Raw genomic sequence first — 27,621 nt, forward strand, 5'->3', positions numbered from 1 at the left:
GAACCCCTTGGGCCAAGTGCAGTGGCTCACGCCTGTAATCCCAGCACTTTGGTAGGCCAAAGCAGATGGATCATTAAGGTCAGGAGTTTGAGACCAGCCTGGCCAACATGGTGAAACCCCATCTCCACTAAAAACACAAAAATTAGCTGGGCATGGTGGCACACGCCTGTAATCCCAGTTACTTGGAAGACTGAAGCGGGAGAATTGCTTGAGCCTGGGAGGCGGAGGTTGCAGTGAGCCGAGATCCACCACTGCACTCCAGCCCGGGTGACAAGAGTTAGACTCTGTCTCAAAAAATAAATAAAAGAATCACTTGAACCTGGAAGACGGAGGTTGCAGTGAGCCAAGACTGTGCCACAGCACTCCAGCCTGGATGACAGAATAAGACTCTATCTCAAAAAAAATAAGTAAATAAACAAAAATAAAAAATAAAAAGTATTGGCCGTGCACAGTGGCTCATGCCTGTAATCCCAGCACTTTGGGAGGTAAAGGCAGGCAGATCACTTGAGGTCAGGAGTTCAAGACCAGCCTGACCAACATAGCAAACCCTGTCTCTACTAAAAATACAAAATTTAACCAGGCAGTGGTGGCACATATCTGTAGTCCCAGCTACTTGGGAGGCTAAGGCAAGAGAATCGCTTGAACCTAGGAGGCAGAGGCTGCAGTGAGCCAAGATCACACCACTGCACTCCAATCTGGGTGACAGAGCAAGACTCCATCTCTAAATAAATAAATAAATAAATATTTAAAAATTTAAAAAGTATTTATAGGAACACAGAAATACGCACCATCCAACTAGGTAAAATGTCTAGCATCCAATCAAAAATTATCAGGTATATTGTCAGGTACAGTGGCTCACACCTGTAATCCCAGCACTTTGGGAGGCCAAGGCAGGCCGATCTCCTGAGGTCAGGCCTCGCCAACATGGTGCAACCCCGTCCCTACTAAAAATACAAAAATTAGCTGGGCTTGCTGGCGGGCACCTGTAATCCCAGCTACTCTGGAGGCTGAGACAGGAGAAATGCTTGAACCCAGGAGGCGGAGGTTGCAGTGAACCAAGATCATGCCATTGCACTCCAGCCTGGACAACAGAGCAAGACTCTGTCAAAAGAAAGAAAGAGGGGTGGGGGTAGAGAGAGAGAGAGAGAAGAGAGGAGAGGAGAGGAGAGGAGAGGAGAGGAGAGGAGAGGAGAGGAGAAGAGAGGAGAGGAGAGGACAGGGGAGAGGAGAGGAGAAGAGAGGAGAAATTTAAAAATAAATAAATAAATAAATGGACCGGGCATGGTGGCTCATGCTTATAATCCCAGCACTTTGGGAGGCCGAGGCCAGTGGATCACCTGAGGTCAGGAGTTTGAGACCAGCCTGGCCAGCATGATAAAACGCTGTCTCTACTAAAAATACAAAAATTAGCCGGGTATGGTGGCACATGCCTGTAGTCCCAGCTACTCGGGAGACTGAGGCAGGAGAATAGCTTGAACCCAGTGGAGGTTGCAGTGAGCCGAGATCACACCACTGCACTCCAGCCTGGGTGACAGAGCGAGACTCCATCTCAAAAAACAAAAATAAATAAATAAATAAAGCAAAAACTGATAGAACCACAGGAGAAACAGACAAATGCATTACTATAATCAGAGATTTCAATAATCCTCTCTCAATAATCTATAGAAAAAGTAGACAGAAAATCAGAAGACAACATAGTCAACCAAATGGACCTAATTGACATTTATACAATGTTCTACCCAACAACAGATCACACATTATTTTCAAATGTACAAAGAACACTTACCAACATAGGCCATATTCTGGACCATAAAACAAATCTTAAAACATTTAAAAGGATTCAAGTCATACAAAGTTTGTTCTCTAACCACAGTTTTTTTCCTTTTTTTTTTTTTAGACGGAATCTTGCTCTGAAGCCCAGGCTGGAGTGCAGTGGCGTGATCACAGCTCACTGAAGCCTCGACTTCCCAGGCTCAGGTGATTTTCCTACTTCAGCCTCCTGAATAGCTGGGACTACAGGTGTGCACCACCAAGCTAATTTTTGTTTTTGTTTTTTTTAATTTTTTTATTTTTTAAATTATTATTATTATTATTGAGATGGAATCTCACTCTTTTACCCAAGCTGGAGTACAGTGGCACAATCTCAGCTCACTGTAACCTCTGCCTCCCAGGTTCAAGCGATTCTCCTGCCTTAGACTCCTGAGTAGCTTGGATTACAGGTGCGCACCACCACCTTGCTAATTTTTTTGTATTTTTAATAGAGACGGGGTTTCACCATGTTGGTCAGGCTGGTCTCGAACTTCTGACCTGATGATCCGCCCACTTCAGCCTCCCAAAGTGCTGGGATTACAGGCGTGAGCCACCGCACCTGACCTTTGTTTTTTTTTAAAGATGGGGTTTAACCATGTTGCCCAGGCTGGTCTTGAACTCCTGGGCTCAAGTGATCTGCCCACCTCAGCCTCCCAAAGTGCTAGGATTACAGGCGTGAGCCACCATGCCCAGCCTCTAAACACAGTTAAACTAGATATTAACTATAGAACATCTTTGGAAAAATACACAAATATTTGAAAACTAAATAACACATTTTAAATAACCCATGTGTCAAAGAAAACATCAAAAGGGAAATTAGCAAGTACAGACAACATAATAATCTATGTAGAAAATCTAATGGAATCTACAAAAAGCTTCTAGAAGTAATAAGTGAGTTTAGCAAGGTTGGAAGACACAAGATCTATATACAAAATATATCAAAAAAAATTATATTTTCATGTGGTACAATGAAGAATGAGAAACAGAAATTTTTTTTTTTTTTTGAGATAGAGTTTCGCTCTTGTCACCCAGGCTAGAGTGCAATGGCACTATCTCAGCTCACTGCAACCTCCGCCTCCTAGGTTCAAGTCATTCTCCTACCTCAGCCTCCTAAGTAGCTGGGATTACAGGCCCCCGCCACCACGCCCAGCTAATTTTTGTCTTTTTAGTAGAGATGGGGTTTCACTATGTTGGCCAGGCTGGTCTCGAACTCCTGACCTCAGGCGATCCACCTGCCTCGGCCTCCCAAAGTGCTGGGATTACAGGCATGAGCCACCATGCCTGGCTGAGAAATAGAAATTTTAAAAACATTATCATTTCTAATATGTCAAAAATATGACATATATAGAGATAAATCTGACCAAAAGCTCTGCAAGACATAAACACTGAAAACTAAAAAACATGCTGAGAGGAATTTTGAAAGACTGAAATAAATAGAAAGGTATACCTTGTTCAACATGGGTTGGAAGATTCAATACTGTTAAAATGTCAGTTTTCCCCAAGTTGGTCTATAGATTCAATGCAATCCAAATCCCAGCAGATTTTTTTTTTTTTCAGAAACTGACAAACTAAGTTATATGGAAATGCAAAGGATTTAGAATAACCACAAAAATTGTGAAAAAGAGTAAAGTTGGAGTGGTAGCCCTTCCTGATTTCATGACTAACAAGTCATGAAAACTACAGTAACCAAGATATGTGGTATTGGTGTAAAGATATACAAATACATAAGTGGAACAGAATAGAACCTCCAGAGATTAACACACTCATATATACAAATGACTTCAACAAAGATACAAAAGCAATTCAATGGAGAAAGGACTGTCTTTTCAACAAATGATGTTAGAACAGACATCCACATGACTTCAGTCCTTTCCTTGCAAAACAAAAAACCAGACGATACACCTAAATGGAAAGCCTAAAATAATAAAACTTCTAGGAAAGAACATAGAAGAAATCTTGGTGATTTTGTGTTAGGTAAAAATTATTTGATACGGGCTGGGTGTGGTGGCTCATGCCTGTAATCCCAGCACTTTGGGAGGCCAAGGTGGGTGAATCACGAGGTCAGGAGTTTAAGACCAGTCTGACCAACATAGTGAAACTCCGTCTCTACTAAAAATACAAAAAACATTAACTGGGTGTGGTACTGCATGCCTGTAATCCCAAGTACTCGGAGGCTGAGGCACAAGAATTGCTTGAACCTGGGAGGTGGAGGTTGCAGTGAGCCGAGAGCATGCCATTTCACTCCAGCCTGGGTGACAGAGACTCTGTCTCAAGATAAAAGAAACAAAAATGACTGGGCACAGTGGCTCAGGCTGGGCATGGTTGCTCACGCCTCTAATCCCAGCACTTTGGGAGGCCAAGACAGGTGGATCATGAGGTCAGGAGTTCGAGACCAGCCTGGCGAACATAATGAAACCCTGTCTCTACTAAAAATACAAAAAAATAGCCAGGCATGGTGGCGGGCACCTGTAATCCCAGCTACTTGGGAGTCTGGAGCAGGAGAATTGCTTGAATCCAGGAGGCAAAGGTTGCAGTGAGCCGAGATCACTCCATTGCACTCCAGCTCGGGCAACAGTGTTAGACTCCAACCCCCCCCAAAAAAAAAACTTACAGCTAACATTACACTTTGTGGCAAAAGACTAATTGCTTTCTGCCTAAGTTTGGAAACAAGGCAAGAACATCTGTTCTCTTCACTCTTAATCAGCATAGTGCTTGAAGTGCTAGCCAATACAATAAGGCAAGAAAAAGAAACAAAAGGCATACAGATTGAAAAGGAAGATATAAACTGTCCCTATTTATAGATGACATGATGATTTGCAGATGACATGAAAAATCCCAAGGAATCTAAAACAAAACAAAAACCCTACTACTAAGTGAGTTCAGCAAGGTTGCAAGGTATAAGAAATAACATGCACAGGCCGGGTGTGGTGGCTCATGCCTATAATCCCAACACTTTGGGAGGCCGAGGTGGGCGGATCATGGGTCAGGAGATCAAGACCATCCTGGCTAACACAGTGAAACCCTGTCTCTACTAAAACTACAAAAAATTAGCCAGGCGTGGTGGCAGGTGCCTGTAGTCCCAGCTACTCGGGAGGCTGAGGCAGGAGAATGGCGTGATCCTGGGAGGCAGAGCTTGCAGTGAGCGGAGATCGCGCCACTGCACTCCAGCCTGGCCAACAGAGTGAGACTCCATCTCAAAAAAAAAAAAAGAATAATATGCACAAATCAATTGTGTTTCTGTATACTAGCAATGAACATATGGACACTGAAATTTAAAATACAACACCATTTAGGAGATATAAATAAAAGACACTCTTCATAGATTGAAACACTCAATATAGAAAATATATCAGTTCTCCCCAAATTGATGTACAGATTTAAGGCAACTCCTATCAAAATTCCAACAAGAATTTCTATAGCTATAAACAGAATTATTCTAATGCTTATATGGAAAGGCAAAGGAATTAAAGAATAAAGTGGGAGGAATCATTCTCATTTCAAAACTTATTATATAGCTACAGTAAGCAAGCCTATGTAGTTTTGGTGGAGGGATAGACATAGAGATTGATAGAATAAAAAGAACCCAGAATAGCCCCCACATAACTACAGGCAACTGATTTTTTTATAATGGTGCAAAAGCAATTCAATGAAGGAGGAAAAAGTCCTTTCAAGGAATTGTTCTAGCGTAACTGGATATCTTCAGGCCAAACAAACAAAACAGACCTCAAACTCAAAATGGGTTGCATATTTAAAAGTAAAGGCCAGGCATGGTTGCTCACGCCTATAATCCCAGCACTTTGGGAGGCCAAGGCGGGCAGATTACCTGAGGTCAGGAGTTCGAGACTAGCCTGGCCAACATGGCAAAACCCCGTCTCCACTAAAAATACAAAAATTAGCCAGGCGTATTGGTGGGCGCCTGTAATCCCAGCTACTCAGGAGGCTGAGGCTGGAGAATTGCTTGAACCTGGGAGGTGAAGGTTGCAGTGAGCCGAGATCACGCTATTGCACTCCAGCCTGGGTGACAAGAGCGGAACTCTGTCTCAAAATAAATAAATAAATAAAATCAAAGAAAAAAAAAGTAAAGCATAAGGCCTGGTGCAATGGCTCATTCCTGTAATCCCAACACTTTAGGAGGCCAAAGCCAGAGGATCACTTGAGCACAGGAGTTCGAGGCCGCAGGCTGCAGTAACCTACGATGGTGCCACTGCATTCCAGCCTAGGCAACCAAGTGAGACCCTGTCTCTAAAAGTGAACACACAAATAAATAAATGTAAAGCACAAAACTATAACTTTTAGAAGATAACATTGGAAAAAATCTTCAGGACTTAAGGTTCAGTGAAAAGTTTGTAAGACATAACCCCAAAAGCACCATTCATAAATGGAAAAGTTGATGTTAGACTTCATGAAAATTTAAAATTCATGTTCTCTGAAAGACCTTGGTAAGAGGATAAAAAGACAAGCTACAGACTGGGTGAAAATATTTATAAACTACATATTCAGCTAAGGGCTAGCATCTAGAATATACACACAACCCTCACAATTCAACAGTTAAAAAATGTCAGAAAATGGGCAAAAAACATGAAGAGACATTTCACTAAAGAAGATAGACAGATGACAGATAAGCACATAAAAAGATATTCAACAATGCCTCTCAGAATGTCCCTCCAAATTTGAAAAAAAAAAAAAAAAGATATTCAACATCATTAGCCATTAGGAAATGCAAATTAAGACCATGATCAGCTGGGCGCAGTGGCTCACGCCTGTAATCCCAGCACTTTGGGAGGCCAAGGCAGGCGGATCACCTGAGGTCAGGAGTTTGAGACCAGCCTGACCAACATGGACAAACCTCGTCTCTACTAAAAATACAAAATTAGCCAGGTGTGATGGTGCACGAGTAATCCCAGCTACTCGGGAGGCTGAGGCAGGAGAATCACTTGAACCCGGAAGGTGGAGGTTGCTGCGAGCTGAGATCGCACCACTGCACTCCAGCCTGGGCAACAAGAGTGAAACTCTGTCTCAAAATAAACAAACCAAAAAAAGACCATGATCAGATATCACTACCCACTTAGGAGTGAAATGGGAAAAGTTCCCTCGTTCTCCTTGCAGGGTGTGCGATGGGGGTGTGGTTCGCTTCTTCAGTGCCCCGCTGCTCAGACCTCTGGGGGAGTATTCAGATGGGCAGGCTGTGGGGCTCTGACCCCATGGCAGTGTCTAGGGTTGAATTTACAGCTGAAGCCCCAGTGGGCACATGTTACAGGGTACTCTTTTAGTTTAGGCGTCCGTAGGTGGCTTCTGTTAGTCAGCTCAGTTTACTTCTGCCTTATTTCCAGGTCAGAGAGCTTTCCGTAATCCCAGGGTTCTTGCCTCGGTGTACAGGAAGAATTGGATGGATCACGCGTGGGCTTGGAGAATGAGTGCAAGGTTTTATTGAGTGGAAGCAGCTCTCAGCAGATGGGGGAGCCAGAAGGGAGATGGTTTTCCCCTGGAGTCAGGCCACTTGGCAGCCCGGGATCTCCTCTGACTGCCCCAGCCAAACTCCGCATCCTTCTGCTGGTCAGCAGCCTGCTGGCCTGCTGGCGTCTGTCCTGTCATCTTCTGCCGATGTGTTCCTCTCCACATCCAGCCACTTGTGTGTCTGCCAGCTAGGGTCTCAGGGTTTTTATAGGCACAGGATAGGTGCGTGGCAAGTCAGGGTGGTATTGGGGAATGCAACATTTGGGCAGGAAAACAAAAATGTCTGTCCTCATGTAGGTCCGTGGGCACAGGCCTGGAGGTGGAGCCCTAGCCAGGCACTATGCCCTCCTCTACCCAGCACTTCCCTTCCCCCCTTCCAGATCATGAACACAGGTAAAATAGCAAATCATGACAACATCAAATGCTGAATGTGAATAATTTAGGCATTGCTAGGGTGAATGTAAAATGGGAGAGACATTCTAGAAAATATTCTTTAAATGTTTACTATCTAAAGAATTCTCTTTAAAAATTCACCTGTAATCCCAGCACTTTGAGAGGCCGAGGTGGGTGGATCACAAGGTCAGGAGTTCGAGACTAGCCTGGCCAACATGATGAAACCCCATCTCTACTAAAAATACAAAAGTTAGCTGGGTGTGGTGGCGGGCACCTGTAATCCCATCTACTCGGGAGGCTGAGGCGGGAGAATCGTTTGAATCGGGGAAGTGGAGGTTGCAGTGAGCTGAGAGCACGCCATTGCACTCCAGCCTGGGTGACAGGGCGAGACTCTTATCTCAAAATAAATAAATAAAATAAAATAAAATTTAAAAATAAAATATGCCACTATCATGTGATCCAACAACTATGCCTTTGGACATTTATCTTAGAGAATGAAAACTCTGTTCACAAAACCCCATACTTGTGTTCATAAAAACGTATACACAGGTGTTTAGAGTGGTGTCATTCCTAATAGCCAAAAGCTGAAAACAACGCAGATGACCTTCATTGAGTGAATGGTTAAACAAGCGATGCTATACCCATTTTATGGAATAAATACTGGGCAATAAAAAGCAATAAACTATTGACATATACAACAACCTAGATGAATCCCTGGAGAATTATGCTGAGTGAAGAAAATCAATCCCTCAAGGGTATATACTGGATTATTCCATTTATACAATATTCTTCAGATGACAAAATTATAGAAATGGAGAACAGATTCGTAGTTGCCAGAGGTAAAGGAGGGTGGGACAGAAAACAGTATAGCTATAAAAAGACATCATGAGGGATCCATATGGTTTGAAAATGTTTTGTACCCTGACTATATCAACGTGGGTGTCCTAGTTGTGATACAGTACTAATGTTTTGCAAGATGTCACCATTGAGGATCGCTGGTTTAAAGGGTACATAAGACCTCTAGGCATTATTTCTAACAACTGCATGTAAATCTATAATTATCTCAAAATTAAAAGTTTAATTTTAAAAATGCTTCCAATAAATAAACAAATGGATGGATGGGAGTTCTAATATTTTCTTCCCATGCCATAATGGATCATCTTAGGCGCACCCAGTTTTAGAGATCACTAACATATGCTGCTTGTACCTACCCAGTCTTAGAGCCCCTTTGGTTATTCTCTACATTCTCTTAAAGTTGTCTTTCTTAAATGCAAATCTGATCATGCTTCTTCTCAAAATCATTAGTCTGACATATAAGGGCCTTCATGATCTGGCTTTAGGCCTTTACTCAAATACGTACCTATACACCAAACTACTTGCAGTTTTCTTTATTCTTTTTCTTATTTTTTCTTTTTGAGACAGAGTCTCGCTCTGTTGCCCAGGCTGGAGTGTGGAGTGCGGTGGCACAATCTTGGCTCACTGTAATCTTCACCCGCTAGGTTCAAGCGATTCTGGTGCCTCAGCCCTGTGAGTAGCTGGGATTACAGGAGTGAGCCACCATGCCCAGCTAATTTTTGTATTTTTGGTAGAGACAGGGTTTCACCATATTGGCCAGGCTGGTCTCGAACTCCTGGCCTCAAGTGATCCACCCTCCTCAGCCTCCCAAAGTGCTGGGATTACAGGCGGGAGCGCCTGGCCTACTTGCAATTTGAATTATGCAAAACCCTGTGTTTAGTGTGAGATACCTGACTTGTCTTTGCTTGCCGATAGTATCTCTAATTCAATGATCTCTAAGGCTTAGTGTGTTCCTAGCACATATGAGGAGTGCAATAAATCCTGACTTAAAGAAGCCTACTATAAGTGTGTTGTCCTTTGCTTGTAATCCTGAGAGCCCAGAGGTATTGATTCTGTGTTACCTCAGAACACTGACCTGCAATCACTCCTGCCAGGTACACCAGCCCCACACGGAGGCCTTTGTGGACCATTTCCAATGGAATACCCAAAACAAGCTGCATACAAAGATTCCCCAAGATGTGCTGAACTCTGCAAAGACAAACAACAGTTGTCACATATTATGACTAAACCCAGCAGTTATTTCCCTGGGAGATGAACAGACTTTCATGTGTTTTCTCTAGTTAAGGATTTGCTTAACTAGAATTCCATTTTCTAATTTTTCTTAGCAGACAACTCTTTTTTTCTTTTTCTTTTTTCTGTGTGTGTGTGTGTGTGTGTGTGTGTGTGTGAGACAGTCTTGCTGTGTCTCCCAGCCAGGAGTGCAGTGGTGCAATCTCTGCTCACCACAACCTCTGCCTCAAGGGTTTAAGTAATTCTCATGCCTCAGCCTCCCAAGTAGCTGGGATTACAGGCATATGCCACCACTCCTGGCTAATTTTTTTTTCTTTTCTTTTTTTGAGATAGAGTTTATCTCTTGTTGCCCAAGCTGGAGTGCAATGGCATGATCTTGGCTCACTGCAACCTCCACCTCCCAGGTTCAAGCGATTCTCCTGCTTCAGTCTCCCTAGTAGCTGAGATTACAGGTGGCTGCAACCACGCCCAGCTTATTTTTTTCTTTTCTTTTCTTTTCTTTTTTTTTTTGAGATGGAGTTTATCTCTTGTTGCCCAGGCTGAAGTGCAATGGTATGATCACGGCTCACTGCAACCTCTGCCTCCCAAGTTCAAGCGATTCTCCTGCCCCAGCCTCCTGAGTAGCTGTGATTACAGGCATGCGCTACCACACCCAGCTAATTTTGCATTTTTAATAGAGACAGGGTTTCTCCATGTTGATCAGGCTGGTCTCAAACTCCTGACCTCAGGTGATCTGCCTGCCTTGGCCTCCCAAAGGCTGGGATTACAGTAGTGAGCCACCGTGCCCGGCCTAATTTTTGTATTTTTAGTAGAGATGAGGTTTCACCATGTTGGTCAGGCTGGTCTCGAACTCCTGACCTCAGTGATCCACCTGCCTCAGCCTCCCACAGTGCTGGGATTACAGGCATGAGCCACCGTGCCTCGCTGATTTTTGTATTTCAAGTAGAGACAGTGTTTCACCATGTTGGCCAAGTTGGTCTTGAACTCCTGACCTCGGGTGATCCACCCACTTTGGCCTGGGAAAGTGCTGGGATTACAGGCATGAGCCACCATGCCTGGCCTCTCTGGGCATCTTATATGGGAAAAAAATAACCTCTGTTTAAGGCCTTGTTAGATATTTTTGGTACTTGCATCCAAAACATTCCTAATTTATATAATTCTATACATGGTATGTCCTACACAGCCTTGCAAAAAAGAAAATTTTTTTTTTGAGGCGGAGTGTGCTCTGTCACCCACGCTGGAGTGCAGTGGCACAATCCCAGCTCACTGCAACCTCTGCCCATGCGCCACTACGCCCAGCTAATTTTTGTATTTTTAGTGGAGACAGAGTTTCACCATATTGGCCAGGCTGGTCTCGAACTCCTGACCCCGTGATCCACCCGCCTCGGCCTCCCAAAGTGCTGGGATTACAGGTGTGAGCCACCGCACCTGGACTTTTTTTTTTTTTTTTTTTTTTTGAGACAGGGTTTCACTCCCTTCACCTAAGCTAGAATGCAGTGTCTCGACTTTGACTCACTACATTTCCGTCTCCTGGGCCTGAGGATTCCTTAATTGTCCCACCTCAGCCTCCCCAGTAGCTGGGACTACAGGCACACACCCTGTGCCCAACTAATTTTTTTTTTTTTTTTTTTTTTTTTTGGAGAGATGGGGGTTTCACCATGTCACCCAGGCTGGTTTTGAACTCCTGGGCTCAAGCAATCCACCCACCTCAGCCTCCAAAAGTGCTGGGATTATTGGTGTGAGTCACTGCTCCTGGCCGCAAATTTTTTTTAAGTGCCTTACTATGTGTTAGGCACAGTGAAAACTATAGCCATTGTCTCATTTAATCACAACAACCTTATGAGGTATATTGTACCCAGCCTACTATATACTATAATACTGCACTGCCTTACATAGCTATTTAACTGACATGTTCCCTCTTATCATCTTAAAGTCCTTGTGTGCAGGAGCCATGTTGGCTCAGGATATACTCGTTAAATGGAAACTGAGCAATTGGTGATTTTGCCCCTGATTTGTCAAGCCTCTGAGTGATGTGTCCTGATGCCTATTTAACCACTAAGCAAAAGTGTCATCCTTTCTATTTTATTTGTTTATTTCTTTATTTTATTTTTATTTTATTATTTATTTATTTTTGAGATGGAGTCTCGTGCTATCACCCAGGCTGGAGTGCAGTGGCGTGATCTCGGTTCACACCACTGCACTCCAGCCTGGTTTAAGAATGGCTTAAACCAGGGAGCCAGAGGTTGCAGTGAGCTGAGATTGCACCACCGCACTCCGGCCTGGTGACAAAGCTAGACTCCGTCTCAAAAAAAAAAGAAAAGAAACTATAGGCAAAACTAAATGGTGGTCACTGCATCTCCTATTACCAGTATTATTCCAGATGAATAACAGTATCATACACTCATCAATATGTTCATGAACTAAATTTATTTTATTTTATTTTTGAGAGAGAGTCTCGCTGTATCACCTACTCTAGAGTGCAGTGGCGTGATCTCAGCTTACTGCAACCTCCACCTCCTGGGTTCAAGCAATTTTCCTGTCTCAGCCTCCTGAGTAGCTGGGATTACAGGCACACACCACCACACTCAGCTAGTTTTTGTATTTTTAGTATACACGGGGTTTTATCATATTGGTCAGGTTGGTCTCGAACTCCTGACCTCAGGTGATCTACCCGCCTTGGCATCCCAAAGTGCTGGGATTACAGGCGTGAGCCACTGTGCCCGGTCATGAACTAAATTTTGTTTGATGTATGGTAGTGGAGGAGGAGACTGGTGACTCAGCACCACCATTTTCATAGCCTAAAGAGTATATTTAACAACATTAGACAACTAGGGGAACATGCTTTTGGTTTTGCAATGATTTGGTCTCTTCTCATTAATATTCCTAAATAAATACTAATATTGGGCAGTTATAATGCAATATAAAGTATACTGGCCTTATGGGCACAGTGGCTCACACCTGTAATCCCAGCACTTTGGGAGGCCGAGGCAGATGGATCACCTGAGGTCAGAGTTCGAGACTAGCCTAGCCAACATGGTGAAACCCTGTCTATACTAAAAGTATAAAAATTAGCCCGGCCTGGTGGTGGGTGCCTGTAATCCCAGCTACTCAGGAGGCTGAGGCAGGAGAATCGCTTCAACCCAGGAGGCAGAGGTTGCAGTGAGCAGAGATCGCCCCACTGCACTCCAGCAAGGCGACAAGAGTGAGACTCCATCTCAAAAAAAAAAAAAAAAAAAGATATACTGGCCTTAGAGTTAGCACTAGTGAGCTGAGGTCCTAGCTCTGCAACTTAGCTGTGTGACTTGGAGCAAGTGACTACACCCTTTTTTTTTTTTTTTTTTTTTTTTTTGAGATGGAGTCTTGCTCTTGTCCCCCAGCCTGGAGTGCAGTGGCACGATCTTGGCTCACTGCAACCTCTGCCTCCCAGGTTCAAGCAATTCTTCCACCTCGGCCTCCTGGGACTACAGGTATGCACCACCATGCCTGGATAATTTTTTTATTTTTAATAGAGATGGGGTTTCACTATATCAGCCAGGCTGGTCGCGAATTCCTGACCTCGTGTGATCTGCCCACCTCAGCCTTCATGACTACATCTTCCAAGTCTCAGACATAAAACAGCGGGAGCAATACCTACTCCTTAGGGTTGCTGTGAAGATTACGGACATGAAAGTGCCTTATCAATAATAAAGCACTCAACAAATATTAGAGGTTACAATGATATAATCAACTATGATACCAGGGGCTTAACTGTCATTGCTTACCCAGCATGTACCAGCATGTATGAGATAAACCTCCAGGCTTCCTCCCTCTTCTCAGGACTGTAGATAAAGGGACTCTCCAAGATGCCTGTGTCCAAGGTGATCCACTGTTTCTGAGGCTTCCACACAGCATAGTAAATAAACACTGCCAGCTGACGGAGGGAGCAGACATGAGTGTTAACCACACTGTCTCCAGAGAGGGGCCCCATTCAGGCCCATGGGCAGTAACTGTTTCAGATGATTCAGCTCTCAAGTGGGCCACACCACAGAGCCAGAAGATGACATGAAATACACTTCTTCACTATCCCCCGCTGTGATGGTTTCCACCATACCCCACTTCCTCCGATGGTTGGGAGCAGTGCTAGCTCATATTGTAAGGAAGACTTTCTGAACCCCTTTTGCCCTGCTCTTGGACCCCCTGCTCTCTGGCACTACGTTCTCTACTACCCTCTCACTCTTAAATACCCACTGCCCTCATCGTCACACCAACTGATCTTTCATTTACAACTTCCTATGAAAGTAGGTCAATGCTGGCTTCCGAATAATAGAGCAGGGAAAGGGAAAAATAATCACTTGCAAGGGGAGAGACCTGGCAAACCCTCCCTTAACCAAGGGATGGAGGTGAATGTCCCAGTGATGCCATGTGATGTCCTCAACTTTCTGAGGCTATGTGATGGGAAGAGCCCTTCACCTCCATGGTATTCTTCGCCCAAACTCATAACTCCAGTTAAATCATGAGAAAAGCATCAGTCAAACCCCAGCTGGGGGACATTCTACAGGATCCCTAGCCAGTCCCCCTCAAGACTATCAGAGTCATGAAAAACAGACTGAGAAGCTGCCATACATAGATCAGAGGAGCCTGGGAGACATGACAGCTAAATGCAGTGGGTACCAGAGGAACAGAAAGAGGCCATTAATGGAGAAACTGGTAAAAATCCAGATAAATCTGGAGTTTAGTTAGGAATATGCCAATGGCACTTTCTTAGTTTTGACAAATGTACTATGGGGCCAGGTGCAGTGGCTCATGCCTATAATCCCAGCCCTTTGGGAGGCTGAGGCAGGCGGATCATCTGAGGTCAGGAGTTCAAGACCAGCCTGGCCAACATGGCGAAACCACATCTCTACTAAAAATACAAAAAAAAAAAAAACTAGCCAGGCGTGGTGGTGCACACCTGTAATCACAGCTACTTGGGAGGCTGAGTCAGGAGAATTACTTGACCCTGAGAGTCAGAGGTTGCAGTGAGCTGAGATCATGCCACTGGCATTCCAGGCTGGGCGACAGAGCAACTCCGTCTCAAATTAAAAAAAAAATACATATATATATATATATATATACACACACACACACACACACTATGGAAATGTAATGTACTATATACAGAGATTATCTTGGGTTTGAAAAAAAAAGAAAAACAATGCAATGTACTATGGAAATGTAGGATATAAACAATGGGAGAAACTGGGTGAGGAGCATACAGGAACTTTCTATTTTATCTAAAAGTTTATTTGAAAATGTTTAATTTAAAAATTGGTCTTTCTGTGAGAGGCAGGTGTCTCAGCACCTGCTCCATGAGCCTCCTATGGCAAACCAACCTCCTCCATAGCACTCACTATCTAGGCAATTGTGATTTGTACCACAAGAGCTTATCTCTTTCTTCCCCATTCACCTGGAACAGACACACACACAGCTGATTGGAACACAAGACAACTCATAGGCCGGAAGGATAACAGAAGGGAGAAGCAGAAAAAGCAGATACAGACGCCTCAGATCCGAAGACTTCCCAGTTGCAAGCAGTCTCACAATAAAATCCTGTGAAAACAATTAGAACTGTGCCCTTTCAACCAAAACAGACTTGACCACAGCATCTCCTGGGACGCTTACACCTTAGCCTTACCTTTATCTGAGCCATAAGAGGCTTGGTCCCTGCAATGGTTAATTTTATGTGTCAACTTAGCTAGGCTATGCTACCCGGACATTTGCTTAAACATTATCCTAGGTGTTTTTGTGAGGGTACGGTTTACACTAATATTTAAATCAGTAGTCTTTGAGTAAAGCCAATTTCCCACCATACAATGGGTGAGCCTTGTCTAGTCAGTTGAAGGCCTTGCTAGAGAAAAGACTGTCCTCTGTTAGGAAAGGGAGTTCTGCCAGCGGAACTCTATCTTTGGACTTGAATGGCAAGTCTTCCCTGGGCCTCCAGCCTGCCGGCCTTCCCTGAAGATTTTGAACCTGCCAAGTCTCCATAATCATTTGAGCTAATTCCTTGAAATAAATATCAATCTCTCTTCCCCCAGGACACACACACCTATTGATTCTGTTTTTCTGAAGAACTCTTGACGAATACGGTTTGTGAAAAGGAAGCTGAGGCATCAGTGCATCAGTGGGAACTAAAAGGGTTCCATTAGGAACTGCCTAATGCCCCTGAAGTCCCACTCCACAGGCAGCCACGGTTGGCCAATTCCTTTATAGGACATCAAGTGTGGGGACATCAAGTGTTAGGACATCACGTGTTCCTTTATAGGACATCAAGTGTGGGGGAAAAACCTAGGTGCCATGAGGTTCAGGGGAGCCTCATCCTGGCCCAGTGACTATGATGTGACCTTGGGAAAGTCATCCCACCTCTCTGAGACTTGCAGTCTTTTCTGGAAAACAAGAGGACTGGCTAGATCAGAGCCTGAAAACACATCACATATTGCCTGAAGTAGACATTGTTAAAGGATCCCGGTTTTTTCCCACTGAAATTCAGAAGCATTCTATAATAGTTCTAAACCTGGGGTCCCAGAAAGGCCTTACCAACCAGTCTCAATCGGTTCATGAGAGAAAGCCTATGTGCAACCCCAGGATGATTTGGTCCCTAAAGACCTCACGGCTAAAATGAAAGGAAGCCACTGAAACTGCAGCCACAGCTGGGCAGCTTTGTCTGACAAAGGAAACTCCACCTGGGTTGGCAGTGACCGTGAGTATAGGGAAAGCCTCAAAGGCAGCTGTGGGGAGGGCGGAGGCAGAGGTGAGGTGTGTGCTGTCCCCATCCCCGCCCAGCTCTCTCACACGTTCCCAGTCTCTTCTCTAGATCTAGATCTGACCCCTAGTTTGTTTGCAACTCCCCTGTGCCACTTACCCCATTGCCCACCCTGCTCCCCATTCACCTCGGCCAGGCTGATGGAGATGATGAACACAGGGGGCGGGAAGCAGTTAGCTCTCTCCAAGTATGTTCCTCGGGCCTTTTCGGGCAGCATCCATTTTGAGACGATCCTGTGGACCTTTCTACTCTTGGCACGATCTTTACCTCCCCCATTCTCTCTCATTTTCTCCTCTTCCTCCAGCTCTTCCTTCATCTCTCTCCCCATATTCAGATTCATGCTCTCCATCTCCAGATCATGAACAGCAGCCATTGTTCTGGGTTCTCCCTCCACCCCAGAAGGACATGAATCCCAGGGAACAGCAGGTGGCCCTAGGTCCTCAGGCTGTGGCTCTTCCCTGGGCTGTCTGGCACAACCACTGCTTTCCAAGGCCTTTCCTGCATGTAAAGAGAAGACAGCTGAAGATGATCAAAATGATCTAAACCTCCTAAATGGCCCAAAATAAAGTTTTCCCTGTAATTGTTTTAAAAAGCATGAGCCAAAGAGCCAGATGACTGAGATTAAAACACAGGTCTACCACGTATCAGCTGTCAGTTAACATCAGATAAATCACTTAATTAAATTCTCCAAGCCTCAAATTACATATTTCTTAAATTGTGGTGAAATACACATAACATAAAATTTACCATTTTTGCCATTTAATTTTTTTTTTTTTTTTTTGAGTCATTTTGCTCTTTGGCCCAGGCTGGAGTGCAATGGCGAGATCTCAGTTCACTGCAACCTCCGCCTCCTGGGTTCAAGCAATTCTTCTGCTTCACCCTCCCTGGCTAATTTTTGTATTTTCAGTAGAAACAGGATTTCACAATGTTGGCCAGGCTGGTCTTGAACTCCTGACCTGAAGTGATCCACCCGCCTCAGCCTCCCAAAGTGCTGGGATTACAGGCATGAGCCACTACACCCGGCCCAGAATGTCCTTTTTTTATGGCTGAATGCTGTTGCGTTATATAGACATGCCACATTTTGTTTATCCACTCATCTGTTTATGGACATTTGGGTTGTTTCCACCTTTTGGCTATTGTGAATGAACATCCCTGTACAAGTTTTCTTTCCTTCTTTCTTTCTTTTTTTTTTTTTTTTTTTTGAGACGGAGTCTCGCTCTGTCACCCAGGCTGGAGTGCAGTGGCGCCATCTCAGTTCACCGCAAGCTCCGCCTCCCGAGTTCACGCCATTCTCCTGCCTCAGCCTCCCGAGTAGCTGGGACTACAGGCGCCCGCCACCTCACCCGGCTAATTTTTTTTTTTTTTTTTTTTTTTTTTTAGTAGAGACGGAGTTTCACCATATTAGCCAGGATGGTCTCCATCTCCTGGCCTCGTGATCCGCCCGTCTCGGCCTCCCAAAGTGCTGGGATTACAGGCGTGAGCCACCGCGCCCGGCACAAGTTTTCTTTAAACATCTGTTTCCAGTTTGAGGGGGAGCATATACCTATGAGTGGAATTGCTGGGTCATATGGTAATTAATTCTATGTTTAACTTATCGGGAAACCCTCAGATTCCATTTTAAACTGGGAATAATGATAGCACTTGCCTCATAACATCGCTGGGAAGCTTACTTGAGATAATGCAATAAAGCACTTAGAACAGTATCTGGGCAGTATCTGGGCCAGGCATGGTGGCTTAGCCTGTGATCCCATCACTTGAGCTCAGGAGTTTCAGACTAGCCTGGCCAACATGGTGAAACCCCGTCTCTACTAAAAATACAAAAACCAGCTGGGCATAGTGGCACGTGCCTGTACTTCCAACTATTTGGGAGGCTGAAGCAGGAGAATAACTTGCACCTGGGAGGCGGAGGTTGCAGTGAGCCAAATTCACACCACTGCACTCTAGACTGGGCCACGGAGTAAGACTCTGTCTCGAAAAAAAAAAAAAAAAAAAAGAACAGTATCTGGCACGTAGTAAACACCCTATAATTATTAGTTGTTATTGGCTATAGATGGATGAATGAGTTTTAGATGGATGGATGGATAGATGGAAGGGATGGAGCTGAGCCTGGGGCCTGTTTTCACACTGCCTGTTACTGGGAATCAGATCAAATTCTACTGATTTTCAAATGAAACTCATTAGGCAACTTTTCACATTAGAATAGGTTATATTCAATAAATTGAGGAAGAGACATCTTATTTTTCTTTTCCCCAGCAACTTTTCTGAAAATAAAGGCTTTTGCTCTCCCCTGCACTTTTCACCCACCCACTCACCCGCCTCCCAGAGTCAGACATTCAGTCCATAGATATAACTCTTTTATTAATTTCCCTTGAAGACTGATGATTTTTTTCTAGTTTTTGCCACATCTCATAGTTGACAAAACTACAATGTGGATTTAAGATCAGCAGCTTTTAACCACAAATATTAAAGCATTTAAAAAATAAGTTCAATTAGAGACAGTTCACATTGTACAAATCAACCTTATTGTAAATCTAAATATCATACATAATCACTTTATGAGGAAATATAATTCCACATTGTTAACAATACAACTGTATAAAAGGAGCTACAAAAATAAGGATTACATTTACCCTTATCTTGGGATTTCAACAGTTCCAGAAATTTTACAACTTCAGGACCACTATTTTAGGCATGTTAGTGCCTGAACATATTTGCTGTGCTGCAAAGATAGTTGACCCAATCGGTTTAGCCAAAACTCATTGCATGACTGCTTTCTGCCTTGCCTTGTGCCGTAAAGTAGACATGTAGTTCTAGCTACTTTAGGCTTTAGCACTAAATAAGCACACTGGTAGCAATTAGAAACATTTGGGTTTTTTTTATTTAACTTTTTTGAGACAAGGTCTCTCTCTGTCACCCAGGCTGTATTGCAGTGGCAGGATCACGGCTCATTGCAGCCTCTACCTCCCAGGCTCAAGTGAGCCTCCCACCTCAGCCTCCCAAGTAACTGGGACCACAAGCACACACGCCACCACACCCAGCTATTTTTTTCTATTTTGTTGAGATGGGATCTTCCTGTGTTACCCAGGTTAGTCTCAAACTCCTGGGCTCAAGCGATCCTCCCACCTCAGCCTCCCAAAGTGCTGGGATTAAAAGTGTGACCCACTGCACCCAGCCAACATTTTGGTTTTACCTCTCTTTTCAGTCAATTACTATCATCCTCCAACTTCCATACCTGTCCACCCTGTTTCCTGAGAACAGGGGCCTCTCTCTGATTTATCTTATCTCCAATACCTGGTGCTATAATGCTCACAGGTGCTCCTTCCAGTCTCTGACATTTCCCTATCTCTCCTACTCACATTTATCTTCTGCCCCACTCCTGAATTTCTGAGGAAATATTACCTATCATATTGGTAACAATGAAAAAGACTTAGGCCGGGCACAGTGGCTCATGCCTGTGATACCAGCACTTTGGGAGGCCTCAGGTGGATCACCTGAAGTCAGGAGTTCAAGACCAGCCTGGCCAATATGGTGAAACCCGTCTCCATTAAAAATACAAAAATTAGCTGGGCATGGTGGCAAGCATCCGTAATCCCAGCTACTCATGAGGCTGAGGCAGGAGAATCACTTGAAACCAGGAGGCAGAGGGTTCAGTGAGCTGAGATCGTGCCATTGCACTCAACCCTGGGTGACAGGAGTGAAACTCCATCTCACAAAAAAAGAAAACGAAAAAAGACTAATAATATCCCATATTTATGAGGTGTGTGGCAATGGGTGCAATGTATGAGGTATAAATTAATGCAGCCTTTTGGAAGGCAATTGGCCAATGTGTATAAACTATTAAAAGCATATACCTTTCAACAGAACCATCCAACTTCTAGAAATCCACCCTTCAAAGGTATTTGAGCACATACACAAAGGTATATTACAAGGCTATTCATGCAAAACTATTCACAGCAGTGAAGGATTATAAACAACCTAGATGGACTTCAGTGGGGTTGCTGTATTTTCTAACAGTTCTAATTCTTGGGTAGTTCTTCCTTACACTGCTGGAATCTATTCACCAGCTCCTGTGTCCAAGGTTTCCCTCCCCGGGGCCTCACAAAGCAAATCTAATCGAAGGTCATGTTGTCATTAATTTTGTCCTTCCTTGGGCGTGGCCTGTATATAAACTCCATGGGCTCTATAGGTCAAACTTGGGATACAGCGTCTAGAAACACACTTCAGATTACCAGAATTTTTGGAAGCCCAATTGAATGGAGCAGGAGTCTCAAAGCAAAACAAGGATTACAACACATTCTAGTCTCAAATAAATATTCAAGCATCATCAGCTGTCCATTCTTTTACTTGGCACTTGAGTCCTCATTTATTGGGTGTCATTCACTGGGTGGAGATTTACTGCGCTGACTCTGCTTTCTTACTCACTAAGCAAACCTCCTACCTCTTATCTGCAGCAAGTTGCTGCCCACTGTTTTTTGAAAGGCCTCAAATACACAGATCAAAACTGGGTGGCACTGCTGTGAAAAGTTCTCATCCTACAGGTAGGGAACAACTAAGTAGATTGTTAGAACGTCTCTAGCCTTCTGTTTAAAAATGGAAATGTTCCTTATGCACACCAAGAACCAAAACCCTTTCATGGGTTCTGAGAATTGGGGAGGGGGGAAAAAGAACCAAAAGGTAAGCAAAACCTTTCCTTCGTGGTTGCCAAGTATTCTTTTTTTAAACAAAAAAAGTTTTTAACTTTATTATCATTATTATTATCATCATTTTGAGATGGTGGCCTCCCCATGTTGTCCAGCTGGTCTCAAACCCTTGAATTCAAGGGATCCTCCCTGCTTGACCTCTCAAAGCATTGAGATTACAGGTGTGAGAGAGCCTGTAATCCACAAGTATTCTCAAGAGGAAACAGAATGATCCCACCTGGTCACGAGTACTCTTAAAAGGAAACACAGGGCCAGGTGCGGTGGCTCACGCCTGTAATCCCAGCACTTTGGGAGGCCAAGGTGGGTGGATCACAAGGTCAGGAGATCAAGACCATCCTGGCTAACACAGTGAAACTCCGTCTCTATTAAAAATACAAAAAAATTAGCCAGGCTGGTGGCAGGCGCCTGTAGTCCCAGCTACTCGGGAGGCTGAGGCAGGAGAATGGCGTGAACCCAGGAGGCGGAGCTTGCAGTGAGCTGAGATCTGGCCACTGCACTCCAGCCTGGGTGACAGAGCGAGACTGTCTCAAAAACAAAAAAAAAAAGGAAACACAGAAAGAACTTTCCTACTTCCTGACTTTGCCTGGAATAAGCATTACTTGTTAACAATCACAGAGCCAGTGTGTTGACCAAAGACTTGAAAGGGCAGGACTGTGCTCATTTACTCAGGACAGTTGACTACCTTTAAAAAAAAAAATCTGTTGAAAAGACATTTCTTTTTTCTTTTTTCTTTTTTTTTTTTTTTTTTTGAGATCGAGTTTTGCTCTTGTTGCCCAGGCTGGAGTGCAATGGCGCAATCTCGGCTCACCACAACCTCTACCTCCCAGGTTCAAGCAATTCTCCTGCCTCAGCCTCCCAAGTAGCTGGAGTTACAGGTGTGCACCACCATGCCTGGCTAACTTTGTATTTTTAGTAGAGATGGGGTTTCACCATGTTGGTCAGGCTGGTCTCGAACTCCTGACCTCAAGTGATCCATCCACCTAGGCCTCATAAACTGCTGGGATTATAGGCGTAAACCAACATGCCCAGCCGAAAAGAGATTTCTATAAAGAGATTTACATAGGAGACTCCTGACATTTGCAAAAGATTTTTCCAGACCTTTCAGATGCTCTAATGTACTACATACCACACAGTGCCTCTCAAAATTACATTGTAAAGTATAGCCAGGCCGGGCATGGTAGCTCACACCTGTAATCCCAGCACTTTGGGAGGCCGAGGTGGGCAGATCACTTGAGGTCAGGCATTCAAGACCAGCCTGGCCAACATGGTGAAACCCTGCCTCTACTAAAAATACAAAAATTAGCCGGCCGTGGTGTCATGTGCCTGTAATCCCAGCTACTTGGGAGGCTGAGACAGGAGAATCTCTTGAACCCAGGAGGCGGAGGTTGCAGTAGGAGGCGGAGGTTGCAGTGAGCCGAGATTTTGACACTGCACTCCAGCCTGGGCGACAGAAACTCTGACTCAAAAGAAAAAAAAAAAGGTTAATCTCTTTCTTGATGAGTAGCTTTGGCACTGGCTGATGCACTCACTAAACAACTGATACCAGGGATCTTAGACATGACTGAACTTGACACACCATGCCAGTTTATCCAAAACTTCTATTTGTAGCCAAAAAACAAAGTCACTGTCTTATACCTCCTCCTTTCTCTTTGTTTATATCACTGGCACCAATGGATGATTTATTTTATGAATCTTTTCTACTCTGCAAACAAGAAACAAATATTTTAATCACTGCATGCAAACTACATAAAGGATAACAGTCATGTGAGATGTCCAGGCAGAGCGGTAGGCCTGGCTCACTAACAGGCAAAGCCAATCATTCAACTCATATTCATTCATAATAGGCCTTTGGGAGTAACTAGTAAATTACCGAAATTGCAAGTGTTGAATCTGCAAATGTCAAGGACTTTCAGTGTATTCTTTGACAACATGTATGTAGTCGTCATTTGTCAGTTTTCTTGGGGAATTTATCTTCTCCTGGTGGACAGCAGGAAACGGCTGCCATTACAGACATTAACCATGCCCAATATTCACTTTCACATGTCCCGAGGCAGCTAGTCACCTACGCTTGACCAACCAGCTGCATTTGCTTAGGATTTCTGAGGCTGGAGGTGGGGATGGAAAAAATTCTTTACAGTGGTTGCAGCAGTGGCAGCAGTATCCAGTGTCCAGACAGCCTTGCCATTGGGGTCAGCATGGCATCCAGTGTCCAATGCCAGCTGTGGCTGTGATGAAGGCAGGAGCACTGGGCACTCAGCAGCAGCAGCATTGAGGCTGTCCTCACCTACCTGGCTCTGTGATGGGATTTGTTTTAATTCTAGGTACCTGGTCTCTCGGTGTTTTTGCTTATTTCCCAAGCCTTGTTTCTACAGCCTTCCAATGATTCTGTAACTTACTCAATGTGCTTTGAATAAAATTCATTTCCTGATTTACTTAGACAGAATCAGTTCCCATCTTTTGCAATAAAAAAACCTGACTAGGGCCGGGCACAGTGTCTCACACCTATAATCCCAGCACTTTGAGAGGCTGAGGCGGGCGGATCACCTGAGGTCAGGAGTTCGAGACCAGCCTGACCAATATGATGAAACCCAGTCTCTACTAAAAATACAAAAGTTAGCTGGGCATGGTGGCATGTGCCTATAATCCCAGCTACTTGGGAGGCGAAGACAGGAGAATCACTTGAACCCAGGAGGCGGAGGTTGTAGTGAGCCGAGATTGCGCCATCGCACTCCAGCCCGGGCAACAACAGCGAAACTCCGTCTCAAAAAAAAAAAAAAAAAAGCTGACTAGGCTGGCACAGTGGCTCATGCCTGTAATCCTAGCACAGTGGGAGGCCAAGGTGGGAGGATTACTTGAGCCCAGGAATTCAAGACCAGCCTGGGCAACATAGTGAAACCCCGTCTCTAAAAAAAAATTAAAATTTAGCTGGGCATAGTACCGTGCACCTGTGGTCCCCAACTACGTGGGAGGTTGAGGTAGGAGGATTGCTTGAACCTGGGAGGTTGAGGCTACAGTGAGCTGTGATTATACCACTGCACTGCAGCCTGGGCAACAGAAAGAGACCCTGTCTCAAAAATAGAAAATTTTAAAAAATAAAATAACGTAACTAATACACATGAATAGCCAAGAAATTCTTAACTCTACCTGGAGTGTTCCTGTTGCAAGTTAAATTCAGTTCTTGACTGGGCATGGTGGCTCACGCCTGTCTGTAATCCCAGCACTTTGAGAGGCCGAGGCGGGTGGATCACCTGAGGTCAGGCATTCGAGACCAGCCTAGCACATGGTAAAACCCCATCTCTACTAAAAGTACCCAAAAATTAGCCAGGTGAGGTGGTGGATGCCTTTAATCCCAGCTACTGGGGGAGGCTGAGGCAGGAGAATCATTTGAACCTAGGAGGCAGAAGTTGCAGTGAGCTGAAATCATACTGCTACACCCCAGCCTGGGCAACAGAGCAAGACTACGTCTCAAGAAAATAAATAAATAAATAAAAATAAAATCAGTTCTTGTTCTGTGTTTGGGAGACACAGTGAGAGGAGCACAGAATCAGGAGATGTGTTTTCTGGTCTAGACTGCCATTTCCTGGCTGTTTGACCCGGGGCAAGTTCCTTCCTGGCTCTGAGCCACAGCTCTCTCAGCTGCACCGTGAACTAGACCAGAAGTTCCCCAGACTGGCTTTGCCAAAAAAATTAGCAAAAATTAACCAGGGCCAGGTACAGGGCTCACGCCTGTAATCCTAGCACTTTGGGAGGCCAAGGTGGGTGGATCACCTGAGGTCAGGAGTTCAAGACCAGCCTGGCCAACATGGTAAAACCACGTCTCTACTAAAATACAAAAAAAAAAAAAAAATTGGCCAGGCATGGTGATGCGTGACTGTAGTCACGGCTACTAGGGAGGCTGAGGCAGGAGAATCACTTGAACCCGGGAGGTGGAGGTTGCAGTGAGCCAAGATCATGGCACTACACTCCATCCTGAGTGATAGAGCAAGACCTTAGCTCAATCAATCAATCAATAAAAGAATGCTTGTGGTGCTCGCTTCAGCAGCACATACACTAAAAACTGGACCGATACGCACGGGAAGATGAGCACGGCCCCTGCACAAGGATGACACGCAAATTCATGAAGCATTCCATACAAAACAGCAGAGTTATTTTAAAAACAGTTTTTTAAAAAGGAATGCTTCTGGAAGAAAGGGAGGGAAAGAGAGAGGGAGAGAAAGAGAGGAGGGAGAGAAAGAGGGGAGGCAAAAGGGGGAAGGAGGAATTCCAACCACACATTGACTAAGTCTTCGTGTGACTTTATGTTGAAAAGAGCCTTCTACCAGGCCAGGCGCGGTGGCTCATACCTGTAATCCCAGCACTTTGGGAGGCCAAGGCAGGTGGATCATGAGGTCGGGAGATCGAGACCAGCCTCACCAACATGGTGAAACCCTGTCTCTACTAAAAATACAAAAAATTAGCTGGGAGTGGTGGGAGGGTGGGTGCCTGTAGTCCCAGCTACTCGGGAGGCTGAGGCAGGAGAATGGCGTGAACCTGGGAGGCGGAGCTTGCGGTGAGCTGAGGTCGCGCCACCACTGTACTCCAACCTGGGTAACAGAGCGAGACTCCATCTCCAAAAAAAAAAAAAAAAGAAAAGAAAGAAAGAAAAGAGCCTCCTACCGACTTTTCCTCTGCACGGCCGCACCCCTTCCATTATCATTCTACCATCACAGGGCACCATCGCTGTGAAGCCGCCGTGTCACAATGGCTACCAAAAAAAGGACTTGCCATCTGCCTTTGAAGAATAGCCTGCCTTGTGTTTGACACTGTAAAGACCTGAATTCTACTCCTGGCATCCACATTTAGTTTTTCACTGGGCCTCAGTTTCCTCAGCTGTAAAACAGAGCTCACCTCTGCCCTGAGCATCTTACAAAATTGTGGTAAAAATCAAATAAGATAATAAAGAGCTACTAGAATAATAAACACTTACTGTGTGCCAACTTCCAGGCCAAACTTTATGAGCATTCTTTTCATTAATTTTTACCACTTTGTAAGGCAGGGTAATAACATTCCCATTTTAAGGATAAAGAAACCCAGGTTACCAAAGTAATTTGCTCAAGGTCTCACAGCTAATGAGGGGAAGGCTGGGACAAGAGTCCGGGCGCCTGACTCCAAAGCCCCCGCATGTTCCACAGCCCCTGTGATTTCTATGCAGCAAGTGTTATAGAAAGGTACTTCTTTATCTGTCATGGGATTAGAGTTAAAAATAAAAATTTACTCCAGCCTTGGCAACAGAGCAAGATCCTGTCTCAAAAATAAATAAATAAATTTAAGATTTTAAAACGTAAAATTGGTTTTTTTTCTTTTTTTTGAGACGGAGTCTCGCTCTGTCACCCAGGCTGGAGTGCAGTGGCGCGATCTCGGCTCACTGCAAACTCTGCCTCCCAGGTTCACGCCATTCTCCTGCCTCAGCCTCCCGAGTAGCTGGGACTACAGACGCCCGCCACCACGCCCAGCTAATTGTTTTGTATTTTTAGTAGAGACAGGGTTTCACCGTGTTAGCCAGGATGGTCTCGATCTCCTGACTTCATGATCCGCCCCCCTTGGCCTCCCACAGTGCTGGAATTACAGGCATGAGCCACCGCGCCCTTTTTTTTTTTTTTTTTGAGACAGAGTTTTGCTCTTGTTGCTCAAGCTGGAGTGCGATGGCATAATATCGGCTCACCGAAACCTCCGCCTCCCAAGTTCAAGAGATTCTCCTGCCTCACCCTCCTGAGTAGCTGGGATTACAGGCATGTGCCACCACACCTAGCTAATTTTGTATTTAAGTAGAGACGGGGTTTCTCCATGTTGGTCAGGCTGATCTCGAACTCCCAACCTCAGGTGATCTGCCCACCTCGGCCTCCCAGCATGCTGGGATTACAGGCATGAGCCACTGCCCTGGCCACATTAAAAAAAAAAATTAAATAAGAAAGAATGGACCAGGCCTGGTGGCTCATGCCTGTAATCCTAGCACTTTGAGAGACAGAGGCGGGAGGATTGCTTGAGGCCAGGAGTTTGAGACCAGCCTGGCCAACACAGTGAAAGCCTTTCCCTACAAAAAGAAATTTAAAAATTAAAGTTTGCCAGGGGCAGTGGTGTGCACAGCTGCACTTCCAGGTACTCGGGAGGCTGAGGCAGGAGGATCGCTTGAAACAGGGAGTTCAAGATTGCAGCGAGCTACAATGGTGCCACTTGCACTCTAGCCTGGGTGACAGAGCAAAACCCTGTCTCCAAAAACTAAATACATAAAAATTTAAAAAAAAATTAAACAAAAGAAGTGTGAGTCTTCTTTTTGGTTATTGTCATCCCATCCTTTCCTGTACTCTTATCTCCCTCTTTTTCCTCCAGCTGCCTAGACAGTCCCAGACTAGTCCCTGGGAATTC

The 27,621-nt window shown here is 44.6% G+C and overlaps 1 protein-coding gene and 1 non-coding gene across 3 annotated transcripts in view; one reads left to right on the forward strand and one right to left on the reverse strand.

The window, feature by feature from the left end:
* Window positions 1-27,621, reverse strand: part of RHBDL2 (rhomboid like 2) — a 56,402-nt gene that overhangs the window by 15,787 nt on the left and 12,994 nt on the right. For both annotated transcript variants that reach the window (XM_031667119.1, XM_031667116.1), the window contains exons 2-4: window positions 16,647-17,017; window positions 13,503-13,651; window positions 9,587-9,699 (exon numbers count right to left, since the gene is read on the reverse strand). In XM_031667119.1, coding sequence (XP_031522979.1) covers window positions 9,587-9,699; window positions 13,503-13,651; window positions 16,647-16,892 — 508 coding nt within the window. In that variant the 5' untranslated portion in view covers window positions 16,893-17,017. The remainder of the gene's footprint in view (window positions 1-9,586; window positions 9,700-13,502; window positions 13,652-16,646; window positions 17,018-27,621) is intronic.
* On the forward strand, window positions 25,246-25,356 carry LOC116272052. Its single transcript, XR_004180784.1, has one exon. It is a non-coding gene; the product is annotated as a U6 spliceosomal RNA (small nuclear RNA).

This window comes from Papio anubis, chromosome 1 (genome assembly GCF_008728515.1).
Source record: "Papio anubis isolate 15944 chromosome 1, Panubis1.0, whole genome shotgun sequence".
NCBI lineage: Eukaryota > Metazoa > Chordata > Mammalia > Primates > Cercopithecidae > Papio > Papio anubis.